Below are 15,430 nucleotides of genomic sequence, written 5' to 3'. Positions count from 1 at the left end.
AAATTGTAGCCCTAATAGTACTTAGTAAATTTTAATATTATTCAATATAATTACATACACATGCATACATATTTATGCAATTAGGAAACAGTTAAAGAGATCCAGGTTTCTAGGTATAGGCTGGTACTAGTCATCAGTCTTCAACTACTAAGTTACTGCTTAATTTACTTCAACCCTGTAACTTTAGTTAATGTAATAACTATGTTTCCTTTAATCTAGACTTTATTAATGAGTTTTCTCTTATTCTGGGAGATATCAGTCAAACTAACTCCTCAGGGAAAAAGACTCCTTTTAATTCTTTTAATCCTTGCTTCCTTCTCTTGTGGCAAAAGCATTTAAAAAAAAAAAAGGAGGATTTCAGTCCTTCTCCCTGGACTGACTTAAAAACCTCATGATGATCTCTTTCCAAAGTTGTTATTTAATTCCCCTGTCTTTCTACCCCTATTTGACCCATTTCTACTGCTTTTGAAGCCAGAAATTAATGCAGAAGCTAATTTGAATAAAATACTTGAAACTACCACTAAGTACTCTTACAGGCATCTCGCTCTTTAGAAAACTGTTTCTAACATTGCTTTTTAAGGGATCAGAAACTTCTTTTCCTTCTTTTTTCTTCTATATATAGAGCACCCCATTGCTACATATATAGGTATGTGTCTAAAGTCTTACTGCAGTTTTAAGCTATTAAAGATTGTTGGGCCTCCCTCTACATATTTAAAGCACATTCAAATAGATAAATTTTCAAAAAGAGCTTTATAGTGGTTTTTCCACAGGAGGAAGCAAACTGGGGCTCTTGAAGGAACATGGGGCCTGTTTTTTATTGAAAATGTTTTTATTTTCTCAACAGAGACTCTGGTGATGTTGCTGCATTAAGAGGGTAAGTCCTCTTGAAGTTTCCTTTCATTCTTTTGATTCCATTTTCCACATCTCTGCTTTCCAGCCACTAAGTTACTTTTCTTTTGTGATTCAGATCCCGGAAATTCAACATTTTGGGAACAAATACGAAAGTGATGAACATGGAGGAGTCTAACAATGGCAGCCTCTCTGCAGAATTCAAACACTTGGTATGCAGGGAACAACTTACCCTCTAATTTTCAGAGGTAGGGCAAGAAGTGAACAATTGTGTGAGATGTGTTCTGTTTCTTCCTATAGACCCTGAGGGAGCAGAGATGTGGCAATGGGGGCCGGGCCAACTGTGATGTAAGTTGGTAGGATGGGTTGAGGGGAAGCTGACCTGGGAGGGCTTAACTTTAACTAAGCAAAAAGAAAAAAGAAAAATTGTAAGCAATGGGCCATTGTCAGAAATTATTCTGGTGTGCCATGTCACTGGTTACAAGCCAGTCCCAAACTGTTCTGGGAAGTTACTCTTTATCAGTCAGGGGACTTTCCAGTTTCCCTTAGCTAATATACACAACCTTTAGAAACTTCCCATCTTGCCTGAGACTTAAAAGGTTTCGTTAACTTGATAGTTTTATTTTCATCACATACCAATTGAGGGTGTTCTGGGGTTTTTTTGTTTTTTTGTTTTTGGCCCCTGTTTTACCTACCCAGGAAAGTTATGTTAGGAAAAGGGGAGAGAGGGTGCCATATTGGAGATTTTCATGAGAAACTGATTATCTTTTCCTTTTTTTCTTCCTTTCTTCTCTGTGTATTCAACCATCCCTCAGCTTCAAGTGATTAGCTCCTTAGTTCATCTCATTTTACTGGAAAAAAGTTTGCTGTCATTAAGACTGCAGTTTACAACCCTTAGGATTATCCTTTTAAGTTCCATTAGGACAGGCATCTTCTGCATCTTTGTATTTTTCTGAGCACATGCTCAGGTCTGTTTTTTGACCTCTATGTATGACTGGTCTGATCTCAGGATATTAATTTAGTTCAGTTTAACAGACATTAATTACCTACCATATGCCAAGAACCATACAATGTATTCACTGAGGGAGATAGAAGAGTGAATAAGCTATAGTCCCTGTCCTCCTGCTGCTCATGGTCTAGTGGAGGTATACAAGACATATATTAATGACTGAAGTACAGACTAGACCATTAGTGTGTAAGAGAAACAATACAAGTGTCAGGTGAAGTCATGAGGGTTGAAAACTAATTTCTTAAGGTTAGGGGCAGGAGGTGGTCATTGCAGGGAAGCAGTCAAGGAATGCTTTGAGAAAGGTGGCACTTGGGTGAGCTCTGGAAGGTTGGTTGATATTTCAGCTGAAGAGATGGAGAACTGGAGGTGGAGAGATCTGAGTTATTGAATTCCTTTCCCTCTTCTGCTGGTGTTGGTGGATAACACTGTTTTCTCTGATCTCTGAAGCTAGATCACTGTCTCCTCTTTACAGGCATCTCTGATAGTGACTGAAGAACTTCATCTCATCACCTTTGAGACAGAAGTTTATCATCAAGGCCTAAAGATCGACTTGGAGGTTAGATCTGCCCAAGAAGCTGGTTAGGGATGGAAATCTTTAGGATAAATTTAGGGCAGGCAGGTTTTTCTAGAGATGAGATAACCTGAATATTGGTTGTTGAGTAACTTCAATTTAAAGTCACTATTTGGTGGTGCTTATTCATTTCCCTGTGCCCTCACGTCCGACTTACCTTATCCCCTTCCTTTGTGCCTTCTGTAGGCAGAGTCCTGAATTAGGCACTTGGAAGGTGATAGAGTTGTTCTTTGCTTTAAGCCAACTTAACATGAAATTTGGGATTTACAAATTGGATAAACTAGTGGATAATGACTTGTATACAAAAGGTCTCACCATAGGAATCCTTAGATCATTTTTTAACACTCCTAACATATTTGAACAAATTTATTTTGTAGCAATTTGACTTTATTATACATACAATTTTCAGGAACACTTCCGTCATATAAAATAAGACTCTCTTTGGGAGCACTGGGTCTAGTGCGGGGAGAGAAGCTTTGCTTGTATGTGTCCCTCCTTTTTGCACATTGGAAATTGAAGCCTAACACAATTCAATCACTCGATCAGTCACCTTGAGAGTTAATGGCAAAGCTGGGACTAGCTCTCTGCTCTCCTGACTTCAGATATAGGGTGTCCTGTGCAAGGACGGAGATCTGGGTTCTAGAGCAATGCTGCTTGAACTGTGGGTCGCAACTCCATTTTGCGGTTATGACCCACAGTTTAAGAAACGCTGAAGGAGTGGCAAGTGGGAAAAGTTTAAGAAGCCCTGTGAGTGGTTGAGAATTAGTAATAAGTGTAGGTGCAAAATGGGGGTGTTAGAGGTTTGGGGATACACTGACAATTCTGCTTCTCTTATTCCACAGACACATTCCTTACCAGTGGTGGTGATCTCTAATATCTGTCAGATGCCAAATGCCTGGGCTTCGATCCTGTGGTATAACCTGTTGACCAATAACCCCAAGGTTAGTGTACAGCTACCAGGGGAGCCATATCACTTTTATCTGTGGTTAGGAGCAGCCGCCTGTTATTTTCTGTCTGTCTTTAACTCCTACCTTGTTGCCGTTCACTGATGTGTGTGATATGTTTCTTGAGCAGAATGTTAACTTCTTCACCAAGCCTCCTATCGGGACATGGGATCAAGTGGCTGAGGTGCTAAGCTGGCAGTTTTCTTCTACCACAAAGCGTGGCTTGAGCATTGAGCAGTTGACCACACTAGCAGAGAAGCTTTTAGGTAAGCAGCCTGTCTTCTCTTCTCACTGACTCCTAGAAATGTGATATTCCCACAGAAAAAAATAAAATTATTGGTACAGTGTCATTCATCCAGAAAATCTGACTTGAAGTGTGTGAGAAGTGAGTGTCATCAAATTTATGCTCCATCAGAGATGAGGGGAGGGAGGGAGTAGCAGCTGCATTTGAGGACGGCCTTTCTGTGAGCTTCAGGGTCAGAATTCTTCTCTCAGGATTCCTGTTTTTTCCCACAGTCTCCCCCCAAGTCCCCAGAATGTTATATTCCCACATTAGATGAGGAAGGCATAGTTGCAGGATCACATGCCCAGGCCTCCTGGAAACTCTCTGACTTCTTTAAAGAAGAATTCCAGTAGAGAGTTAGATGCTACACAGTATGCATTCATAACCCAGTTTTTTCAAACTTTGGAAAGAAGCAGAGAGGTTGCAAATGGGATTAGTATGCATATGGGACAGTTAATTCCATTCTTATACCATAGCTAAAGATTGATCCTGTCTAACTTTAGTCTGCCATCTTGCCAGTATATAGTGTTGATAATAAGGAAGACCAGGTGAAAGAGTGTAACTGACTCAGTGAAGCTCATCCTTGGCTTTGGAAAAACAACTCAAAATGCAGGTTTTGCTGATAATGGAACGGAAGTAGTATTAGTCTGGGCCTTTCAAAAGCAACCGATTTGTAGAACACATACAACACAGAACAAATGTGAGTTATTCTTAGAAAATCAGACATTGATTCAAGGTTGAAAATTTCACCCCCTGATTCTTTTTCCTTTTAGGACCTGGTGTGAATTACTCAGGGTGCCAGATCACATGGGCCAAATTTTGCAAAGTAAGCATTCTAGTTAGTGAGTCCCTTTTGGCCTGCCTGTAGATGGGAATGAAAAGGAGAGGATATCCTTGGGAATTTGATGGTTTTCTGAGGGTAGAAATGGGTTCTCTCTTGGGACAGTGGGGTATGTCTTTGAGTGACTCTACACTAAGATTTTGTGGGGTGGAAGGACAGTTTACCTTAGTCTAAGGAGAGAAAGGGAAATGAACTATAGATTCTCAGTACCTGCACTATATTCTCTTTGGGGGAATTTGATACTCTGTGGAGTGAGGAACTGTCATAGCCACTGCATAGACTAGATTGAACACATCCTTCTTTCCAGGAAAACATGGCTGGCAAAGGCTTCTCCTTCTGGGTTTGGTTGGACAACATTATCGACCTCGTGAAAAAGTACATTTTGGCCTTGTGGAATGAAGGGTAAGCCAGTACTCCTGGTTGGAGGAGGAAGAGAGAGAACAATAGTGGGAAAAATAGCATATGATTCTGGTTTCTGAAGAAGCTACTTCAGAATGAGTCTTAACCCTCCTTTTTGCCCTTTTTGGCCACAGGTACATAATGGGCTTCATTAGCAAGGAACGAGAGAGAGCCATCCTGAGCACAAAACCCCCTGGGACCTTCCTGTTGAGGTTCAGTGAGAGCAGCAAAGAGGGAGGCATCACCTTCACCTGGGTGGAGAAGGATATTAGTGGTGAGTTGAAACAAAGGAGTTCCTTCCCCATGCCCCTTGCTGTGGGTAACTGTCGTCATCCATAGCCTGCCTCCGCATACCAAACAGTTTTGTATATTCCAGATAATCTTTCCTCAGAGTTACACAGGGATATTTGGGTACTTTATTTTTATTGTGATATCAACAGTACTGCATTAAGGCAAGTCTCATCTGCCCAGTGCAGTTAATTGAGAGGCAGGGGCTGGATTAAATGGCCCTACCTCTCTTCCAGCCCATGGATTCTCTTCATTCATTAATTTATTTGTTTGCTTGCTCTTGTGATTTCCCTGAGATTTGTTTTCCCCCTACCTTACTGAACTGCCTGCTCAGTCTTTCAGGTTTTTGCTGTAGTCTTTCCACCAGAGGGGGCTCTATGATCCCTTAATACCCATAACCTAACCTCCAAGGTTGTCCTTCCTGGCTCCACCCTCTTTGTTCCCTAAAGTTACTGCTGATTTTCAGTACCTGATCCGCAGGGCACTTTGTCAGGGCCTCAGTCCACACCTTTGAGAGAATGTAATATCTCTTTTCTATATAAATGGGAGGTGTTGATATTGGTATTGTCATTTCATCCTTCAGGGGGAGAGGGGGGGCTTTTCCCCTTGGAATTCTAGGCTGAGCCAGTGGCTGTTTCTCACTTTCCACCACAGGCAAGACCCAGATCCAGTCAGTGGAACCATACACAAAGCAGCAGCTGAACAATATGTCCTTTGCTGAGATCATCATGGGCTATAAAATCATGGATGCCACCAATATCCTGGTGTCTCCCCTGGTCTATCTCTACCCTGACATTCCCAAGGAGGAAGCATTTGGAAAGTATTGCCGTCCAGAGAGCCAGGAGCATCCTGAAGCTGACCCAGGTAGTCGTTGATTTTCCCTGTACCAGGCATTGAATTCTGAGTCCCTTTGGAGAGGTGGAAAGTCACTGGGTCCCTGGAGGATAGAAAGGTAATGTGTAATGATCCAGTCTTTCTGTGGGCATTCAGTGAGTCAGTGATATTCACTGCTGTCATCACCATGGACTAGAGCCCTTGTGACAGGAATACAGAGAAAAGAGGAAATGGGTCACTCATTCTAGGAATTCCTAGTTTAATGAGGGACTCAGGACATACACGTAAAACCTTAAAACTTAAGACAGTATTGAGAACAGAGCTGGCAGCCACTGCTAGATGAATAGAAAGTGCTTTGTGTTTCCTAAAGTTTTTTGAGTTGTAGATGGCAACATGAGGTGAGAAGGGAAAGGTGCTGAAGCAGAGGAGGTAGACAGTAGTCCACTGGGGTTAACCACAGATTTCTTGGACATGGCAAACATTTCAGTAATACTGAAGGAAGAAAATATAAGATCCTAGTATCATAGATTTAGAGCTGGAAAAGACCAGAGAGGTCCATGAGTCTGACTCTTTTGTTTTACAGAGGGGGAAACTGAAACCCAACACCCCTTCTGGACTCTTGCTTGAGTTGGGCAAGTCACTTAACCTCTCCAACCCCAGGAAAGACTCTAGGGCATTGCTGGTTTTGATTTACTTTGGTGGACAAAGTTCCCTCACCAAGAGTTTCCCACCATGATGCAGACACAATCACAGATCATTCATGGATTCTCATATCTGCATACACAGGAAAGGATAGAGGCCAAAGGAAAGTACTTAGAGTCCACAAAACCTGGATTCAAGTCCCACCTTTGCCACTTGGAAGGGAGGTGACCAGGCCCTCAACCACTTGGTACTGAGGGCAGCTCTTTTGAGACCATGAGTTTTCTTTAAGTTGATGCCTCTCATTTTTATCTCTTTTGTTTCCACATATCTTCCTCTTCTCTCTACTACCTAATCCCACATAACAAAGATTTAAAAAGAAAATGAAAAAAATAGTTTAGCAAATCCAACCTTATTCAAACCAATGTGTCCAATATATTGACCACATTTGACAGTGTATGCAATTAGGTGCTCCATATGCATAGTCATCCACCTCTTCAGGGAAGTGAGGGAAGTACATTTTCTCAGTCGTTCTCTGAAGCCAAGCTTGGTCAGTGTAATTTCAAAGCATTCAGTTTCATTTTGTTGTTGTTAAAACTGCTAGAGTCATTGTGTATATTGTTTACTTTGTTCTGCTTATTTCCCTCTATAGCAGTTTATGTAAATCTTTCCAAGTTTCTCTGAATTCTTATTAATTTTTTCTCTCAAAATAAAGCATTATTCCATTATATACATATATCACACAATTTGTTTAGCCATTCTTCTGTCAATGAGTGTGTCTTGCTCCCAGTCTTTTGCTACCACAAAAAATGGTATAAATATCTTGGTGTTTATGGGAACTTTCTTTCTTCTGTCTTTGACCTCCTTAGGGGATATATATAGCTGAGGGATCTCTGGATCAAAGGATGTGGATATTTTCATCACTTCTTTAACATAATTCCAGATGGCTTTCCAGAATGACTGTACTGATTCATAGCTCTGCCACCAGTGTATTAATGTGGACTTCACAGCCCATTTAGCTTTAAATATTTCTAGCTTTCGTTATCTTTGTCAGTTTATTGGTATTTGGTGAAACCTCATGATTGTTTTGATTTTATTTTTCTTATTCTTAGCAATTTGGAACAGGCTTTCCTGTGGTTGTTAATAATTTGCATTTTATCTTTTGAGGACTTTTTGTTCATATCCTTGGACTACTTTTATCCATTGGTAAGATTCAAAGTTATAGATAGATTGTATTTCATTCTGATAATGGGAATTCCTATCCAGCTGAAAGCATAGTACACATTTATATATATAAAATAGTATAAAAGCACAGTATATATACATAAATCCCATGAGTATGTAAATAAACACGCACATTTTATGTGTGTATATATTTTGAAAGCAATGACTGCATCATTCATTCCCCTCTGAATCTTTTTTTCTGCTCTAATTTTCCACACTTCCTTGAGGACTCGTCAAAGGTTCTATGATTATATAAAGTTCACAGAATACAGAATGGAAATTATATAGCCCTTGTGTTTTCAAAAATGGAATAGAACGTTCTCTCTTGAAGTTAGCTTCACTTGCCCCTTTTTCCCCTGACATGGCCCCATTTTCTCTTTGTTTTGCCATAATTTTAAGAGAATTTCATAATAAGAACTTCTTACAAATTGAAAGGCCTCAGTAGGAATTGCATGTGTGGAGTGGGGAAGTAGAGAAGGAGATATTGGCCTGAGCTAATTAGGTCTCCCTTTGCATTTGTTCTGCCAATTCAGTTTGTTCATGATGAAGTTTATGACGTGGCTTCCTGGTTGCTCCTTATCTCTGTCTCTCCACCTTGTTCTTCAGTTGGAGATCTATTAATCAGCCCCTGTCACTTCTGCCTTCTTGTTTTGTGAAGACCATCCAGGCCTTGGCTGGTAGTTTGGCTATTTGTGCTTTAAGACACAAGATCCCAATCTGAGGCAACACCCTTGATTAACATTTTCCTCTTCCTATCATGTTTTGGAATGGAAGGGATTGGCCTTTGAGGCCCACATCATCTCCTTCTGGGGGAGGGATAGCGATCACAAGAAGGAAACTGACCTGCAAAATAACTTGATTGCCTTTGTTAGGAGGAAGGTGGGTGGGTCACAGATCATGTACCTAGGGGCTCTTTTGAGTATGAGGAGGCACTTAAAAAAATCAGAGATGGAAAAACAGATGGGTACAGGTCAGTGACATGATGAAAAGGGTCGTGAGGACAGCTCCCCAACAAAAAGCTCTCTAGCCATCTTCATTCTTTGCCTCCTCTGTCAGGTCCCATAGTGACAGGTCTGTCTCCTCCAAAGATCTTCCTCTGTTAGCCCCTTTCCCCACTCAGACACAATGTAGCCATTTAAAAATAACAAACTATTTGCCACAGTTAAAGGAAACTTCAGAATATGAACTTTTTAATAATTTAGGTAAATCACAATCATAGATTATTTCAGGTTCATACCTTTACCAGACTTGAAGTCATTATCCACTCTCTTTTCTTACCCACCATATCCACTCCCCCAAAGCTCTTTCTTTCCACAACCTTACTCACTAAAGGTCTTTTCTCTCTGGACCTCAGATTTGCCTGTAATAATTTCTTATAAGTTTTGAAATTCTCCATACAGCCACTAGAACCCTGACTCAGCAGACTCTGCTGGGCTTCTCCCCTAGAAGTAGCCTTTCTTCTGACAACCTAGGCCCACGTATCTTGAGAAGTTCTCTTAATTCAGTCCCTCTTTTCTTTTCTGACTTTTCAGTTTCTGATTAAGCCCCAACCTTCACGTGTCTGCTTTGTCATCCCTCCTACCCTCAAGCTATTTGCCTGTCTGAGGCCCCCATCAAAATTCCAGGGCTTAAAGTACCATCAACATGGATATTAGCATTAAAATTAGTATATTTAAAATTTAATTACATCAGTCTTTGCTAGATTGAGGTTACTGTCCTGATCATCAATCAGAATGTTAGGAGTGAAAGAGAACTTAAATATAATCTAGTTCAATACTTTCATTTTACAAATTAAGAAACTGAGTCTCTGTCATTTTAGATGATTTACTTAGAATTACCTAGCTAGGGTAGAGAGCCAGTAATAGAACCCCAGTCTTACTCCATGAGGTGCATTTTCCAAAATACCCACTGTCACTACCTTTTTAATAGTTTTTGAGCTGAGGGTTTTTTGCTGAGGACTATATTGGGATGATACCTTCATTTGTGAAGTTTATTATAAACCTGTCCTATTTTAAAAAACACAATGCAAGGCAAATTTGTTTTAACAAATCCCCATAATCTGAGTTTAATAGGCTCCTAATTGCTTGTTGTTCTGGGTATCCTACAATGAGAACTTTGCGGACCTGACTCTTATTCCTTGAGACCTTTAGATTGTAGACACTGATGAAGACAGATAAGTAAAAGAACAGAAGCAAAAATGTTAAACCAGTGTATGAATTAAATGTAAGCTCAGAAATCCTGAAGATCTTGAGTAAATAAGAAAACAGAATGGGTTGAGGAGGAATTGTGGGTATCTCCAAGTCCAGGTGGGGCAAGGAGATGCTGACTTCCTGCTGCATTATCAGAGACAGCATTGATTAGACAAGGGGAAAAGAAGGCGAGTGCATCAGCACTTCCATTCCAGACTGTGCTCAGGATGCAGTGAAAATCTGACACTTTGAAGTCTCCCTGGGCGGGGGATATTTCTCTTCTTACATATTTGTAAATTCAGGTCCCGCTTAACAGAACTGGGTTTCCTTGCTTTTCACAGGTGCTGCCCCATACCTGAAGACCAAGTTTATCTGTGTGACCCCGTAAGTGTTTTCCCCATTTGTGCTTCCATTCTTTGTACCCCAAGTTATTTCTAAGAGTAGAAAACTGGGTGAAAGAGAGCTAGTAAGGGGCTAGGGAGGGGCCCCCTGAGACCACAGTCATTTCCTAAAATGACCTCTGTGTGTCAGAAGCTCGAGCTTTTGTTTTTTATTTTGGAAACCAGAGTTTGATGGCTTGTTGTGTGTGTGTTGTTTTTCTTTTTTTCTCTATTATATCGTGTCAACCCCGCCCATTCCCCCCACTCCCCATTTCCTACAGAACGACCTGCAGCAATACCATTGACCTGCCGATGTCCCCCCGCACTTTAGATTCATTGATGCAGTTTGGAAATAATGGTGAAGGAGCTGAGTCCTCAGCACCAGGGGGACAGTTTGGTGAGTGCACAGTTGACAAAGACTCCCAGACTTCTTCCTTGTCAGCTGAAGTAACTTATGTGCAGAGATCCCTGGGCTGGAGAGTGGGAGAGTAAAAAATGAGGAATTCTGACCTTTTTATGGGAGGGAGCCCTGAAGGGGAACTCTCTGAACCACCTACAGAGAGAAGAGTGGAGACCAAGGCCTCAACACCTCAAGTTGACTTATGAACAATGGGTTGGGGCCTTCTGGTACAGAGGAAAAATTAGCTTCTTGCCTTCAGGGAACACTCATTCTGATGACAGAGACACACAAGCCATACAGGAAAGAGAAGAAGAAGTGCTTACAAAGCAGCATGCAAGCAAGTACAGAATCACTTAGTGAAAATGGGTGGTCAGTAGAGGTTGAATTGATTGAATTAAGTACTGAGAACATGTGGAGTAAAGCAATGGAGCAGTCAAGTGTATTTTTTTATTGAAGAAGACTTTTGATTGGCAGGAAGGAGGATACTATAAGCAAAAGGCTGAAGACAAAGGCGGGAGGGGAGAGCATGTGGAGTCTGAGGAAGAAGAAAGCAATAATAATACTGGTACCAGTAATGACCATTGGCATTTAGGAGCTAGCCTGGCTGAGGCTTCGGAGCTGTGTGGTGAGAGGCAGTGAGGCAGGACAAAATGGGCCTGAGCTGCAGATCCTCGATAGGAATAAAACCAATGGGAATAAAGGGAAGAGGTGACTAGGAACATCCACTTGCCCCTTGTCTATGCCAGTGGGAGTAAGGACTACAGAGCTTCAACAGAAATCAGTTCTCAAACTTCATTTCAGCCTAATTTGTTTGCCTTCTCTCCAGGTAGCTTTTGATCAAAATTGTTTCCTAACCCAAGGTGCAAAATAGATGGCATTTGAGTCTGATAAGTAATCAGCCCTCTAATCACTCAGTCACCTACAGGGGCTTCATTTTAGGAGATGCACTTGCCCACCACAGCTTGGAAGGCAGCTTTCTAGACCCCTTCAAACATTTCATTTACACATACTACCCCTTTAACACCAAGTAAAAGCCTAGGAAACCCTTACCCAGTAGCAGGGACCTCTTAAATCTACCAGGAAGTCACAAGAGTTATGGGGAGTTGTGGGACTGTGGTTTTGCTAAGTTGGCAGAGAATACAAGTTATCAGATACTCTTCTGTTTATATATAATATTCACTTCAGCTAAACCTTGAGGTTATCCTTCAGATCTAAAGTTCAGTGTCAGATGTAAAATTGTGTCATGACACAGAATCTCAGAAGTGGAAGGGAGCTCAGAGGCCAGCTAGTCCAAACTGTACCAGAACAAGAATCTGCTTTCCAGTATTGCTGAGCAAGTAGTCTTCCAGGTTCTCGATACTGTTCTTCCTGTTCTTCCACTAATCAACTCATCCAGTACATAATGCCATTTTCTAAAGCAACTTTAAGATTTTTGAGTTTCAGAATACTTCCTTTCATCCCTGTTTGCAGGACTTTTGTGTGAGATCCTTTTTGAGGTTGAGGTGTGGTTCTCAGAAGGCAGTGGGACATATTTCCTTGGAATTTAATCTGCATTGGTTGCCATTTTTGAAGGAGAGCTACATGGAAAAATGGGTGGAAACAGCAATGACCTGAGCCTCTAGATAATTCTGCCTGGGGGTCTGGGGTACCAGGCAGGGTGGAGGAGTGGGTTGTGCCTTTCTCACTTTGAGGAAATCAGGTCACTGAGCTATATCTCTCTGTCTTTGTCCTTCCTTCTGTCTCTATCCCTCCAGAGACCCTCACGTTTGACATGGACTTGACTTCTGAGTGTGCTGCATCCCCCATGTGATGGGCTAAGAATGGAACTACAGAATGATGTAACTGAGGCACCTAAACCCCACCCGTTCCTAGATCAACTGAAACTTGTACCTTTATGACTACAGATCATTTTCTTGGATCTCCTGCTTCTCATTTATCCTTGAGTGACTAGGGTACCTTTCTCCTAGAGAAATGAGTGCTTCTAAGTTGTATGCTATTAACCAAACAGAAGTCAAATAGTTCATTCTTTGAGACTGTGGTTGTTTGGGTAGGAGTGTGGGGGGGAGAAGAAAGGACCGGGTTTTGATTCTTCCTTATGTTCTTCCTCAATAATTATTTGGGGATTTTTGTGTGTGTTCTGGGGTTTTCTGTTTTGTTTTTTGTTTTGCTAGCCAAGTGCCTACTGGTGCCAGCTGCATCCAGTGCCTGTTTTGTAAGTTAATGCTCCAGGCTGTGTCTGACTGCATGTTGTCAGCACCTGCTGCACCTATTATCTTGCTAACATCCAAATAGAAGTGAGGACTTTTTTAATCCTCTAGGTTTCTTTTTAAACCTGGAAAAGTTAAAAGAAAGAAACTCCATTCCCATATCAAAGCTTTTTAAAAATGTATTTAAGATTCCTTGGAGACTTCTTCCAGGTAATCAACAATCCCAGATGGCAGTCTCTCCTAAGACTCCTAGAGTGAGGTCATTGAATTCATTTGTTCATTCATCCATTCAACAAACATCCTCCAGGTGCTGGGGACACAAAGATAAAATCTGACATGATCCCTGCCCTCACGGAGCTTACAATTGATTACCTCAGATGGTAGCTGAAGCTCTGAAGCTATGGCTTGGCCTTTAAAACAGACATGTTTAGGAAGAGCCTAAAATTATATACATATATATATATATATATATATATATATATAAATTTTCTTTGGTGAATCTTTTTATTCCCTTTGCTAGACTCTTAGCCCCCAGGCCTTAGTTTCTGGTTCTGAGCTTGGTTGTTAGGGTGCCTTATTTGGGCTGGAGGGATTCTTCCCCCTCAGCCCGTCCTCCTCTTCCCTTCTGGTTCCTCAGTGTCTAAATCCCATTGTTTTAGGAATCCTGGTCTTGGAGCCTTGTGAAATCAGCATATAGAAGAGCTGTCAGTACCAGTGATTGGGTCAGGCCAGGAGCCTCGCAAAGTGCCCTGTGAGTTTCAGGGGACATGGCTCTCTCAGGTTCCTGAAGGTTTTCAGCACTTATTTCAGTTTTAACATGGTTAGCTCCTAGGGTGGAGACATAACAGAATCGTAGAATGTTCCAGTGCAAAGGAATTTTAGAGACTTTCTGCTAAGGCTAGAGCTTCTACTTTGGGTGGGCCTATGTCTCTTGGATTTCCACAAGCCCTGAGGGTGAGGCAGAGGCCTCCCTTTTGGGTCCAGGAGGGAGAAGGAAGACCCCACCTCTTGACCGGCCTTAAATTGTTCTCAGGCCTCTTCTGGTGCTTCTCTTTTTGCCTTCCTAGTATTAGCCAGCTAAATGATAGTGCTCATTTGTAGTATTGTCCCAGGTGCTTTCCTAAAGAGGGTTTAGGTCCGTTCTGCTCCAGAGGCAGCGGCTTGGGATATGAAGACCTTGAAGAGTCTATTCGAAGTTGTTCCTACCCTGTATCAATCCCCACAGCAGCCTTTGAGCTGAATGGGGAGACTGATCTCCCTAAGAGCACTATAGTAGTTCCTCTTGGTCTGATTCATCTTCATAATGGGATAGAGTTGGCACTCAGTGCAGACCTTTAGAGAGCATCTTGATCATGAAGGCTAGAAAACAGGGCTGTGCTAGAGAGAACGCATGGTTGCTATTTTACAGCGTGGAACTGGAGGAGAGATGGGTGACTCAGTGCCCTGGGGGGGTTGGGGCATTTAGAATTGATGATTTTAGGTGGCATGTGTCTTTCTGTTTCTAATTCTTGTGATGACAGAAGCAGTGAAAGGAATTGAAACCTGTTTTACCTTTTCCTCCATTTAATTCTTTCCAGAACAGTACCTTGGTTAGGTCTGCTGCCCTTCTCAAACCCCTTTCAAACTCCCCTTGCCCCTCATTATGCCCCCAAGGGGCTTCCCTCTTACCAATTCATCTTGTACATTGGTTCTGAGCTGCTGACCTAGTCCTCCTTGCATTCTGATTCCAGTGTATACTTCATACTGTAAAAAAAAAAAATTGGTTTTTGTATATTTTATTGCTGTATCTATCTGCTTTTAACTTCTAGAAATAAACATTTTAAAACAATCATCTGACCATGTAGCATCCTTCTTGCCCTCTTTCACTCTCTGTCTGTCTCTCCTCCCAACGCTCTGCTGTTGTCACTCCCTGTGTTGTAGGGCTGTAGTTAGTGAAAGCTAGAGAGAGAAAATTTGTAAACCCCACAACAGCCTTGCAGAAAGACCTGCTCCCAAGGCCAGGCTTGTGGCCCCAGGCTGGGAATGACTGTCTTCAACAAGCTTTTATTATGCACCTACCAGGAGAATACAAGATAAAATCAAAAACCAAACAATCCCTGCTCTCAATTTAAATTCTACCACAAAAGCGCATGGGGAGAGTCCCATTACTGAAGGGATCCGGAAGGGCTTCTTAGGGTACAGCACGAACTGAGCCTTGGAGGCAGCTATGGTTTCCAGAGTGACAGGGGTGAGGGCAGAACATTCTAGGCTTGGGGAGCAGCCTGTACCAAAGCCGGGAATGCAGGGGGTGGAATGACACCCAAGAAACTCCCTCAGGGGTGTTATCTGAACTGCAGCCTCTTACACAGCTTCAGTTTTGTCTAAAGAAGTCAA

At 41.8% G+C, this 15,430-nt stretch overlaps 1 protein-coding gene across 7 annotated transcripts in view; it reads left to right on the top strand.

Annotated features, from left to right (window-relative positions):
- The window catches only part of STAT3 (signal transducer and activator of transcription 3), a 54,344-nt gene extending 39,459 nt beyond the window's left edge, over nucleotides 1–14,885 (top strand). For 2 of the 7 annotated variants that reach the window (XM_072646507.1, XM_072646508.1), the window contains exons 12-24: nucleotides 845–874; nucleotides 968–1,061; nucleotides 1,150–1,197; nucleotides 2,331–2,414; nucleotides 3,272–3,370; nucleotides 3,504–3,639; nucleotides 4,430–4,482; nucleotides 4,805–4,899; nucleotides 5,031–5,170; nucleotides 5,839–6,051; nucleotides 10,412–10,454; nucleotides 10,732–10,847; nucleotides 12,605–14,885. In XM_072646507.1, coding sequence (XP_072502608.1) covers nucleotides 845–874; nucleotides 968–1,061; nucleotides 1,150–1,197; nucleotides 2,331–2,414; nucleotides 3,272–3,370; nucleotides 3,504–3,639; nucleotides 4,430–4,482; nucleotides 4,805–4,899; nucleotides 5,031–5,170; nucleotides 5,839–6,051; nucleotides 10,412–10,454; nucleotides 10,732–10,847; nucleotides 12,605–12,660 — 1,207 coding nt within the window. In that variant the 3' untranslated portion in view covers nucleotides 12,661–14,885. Of the gene's footprint in view, nucleotides 1–844; nucleotides 875–967; nucleotides 1,062–1,149; nucleotides 1,198–2,330; nucleotides 2,415–3,271; nucleotides 3,371–3,503; nucleotides 3,640–4,429; nucleotides 4,483–4,804; nucleotides 4,900–5,030; nucleotides 5,171–5,838; nucleotides 6,052–10,411; nucleotides 10,455–10,731; nucleotides 10,848–11,009; nucleotides 11,170–12,604 lie in introns of those variants that run through there. The other 5 variants (XM_072646509.1, XM_072646512.1, XM_072646514.1 and 2 more) reach the window with 5 other exon arrangements.
- The last annotated feature ends 545 nt before the right edge of the window (nucleotides 14,886–15,430 follow it).

The sequence above is a fragment of the Notamacropus eugenii genome, chromosome 2 (genome assembly GCF_028372415.1).
Source record: "Notamacropus eugenii isolate mMacEug1 chromosome 2, mMacEug1.pri_v2, whole genome shotgun sequence".
NCBI lineage: Eukaryota > Metazoa > Chordata > Mammalia > Diprotodontia > Macropodidae > Notamacropus > Notamacropus eugenii.
This window is presented reverse-complemented; position numbering and strand designations above follow the sequence as displayed.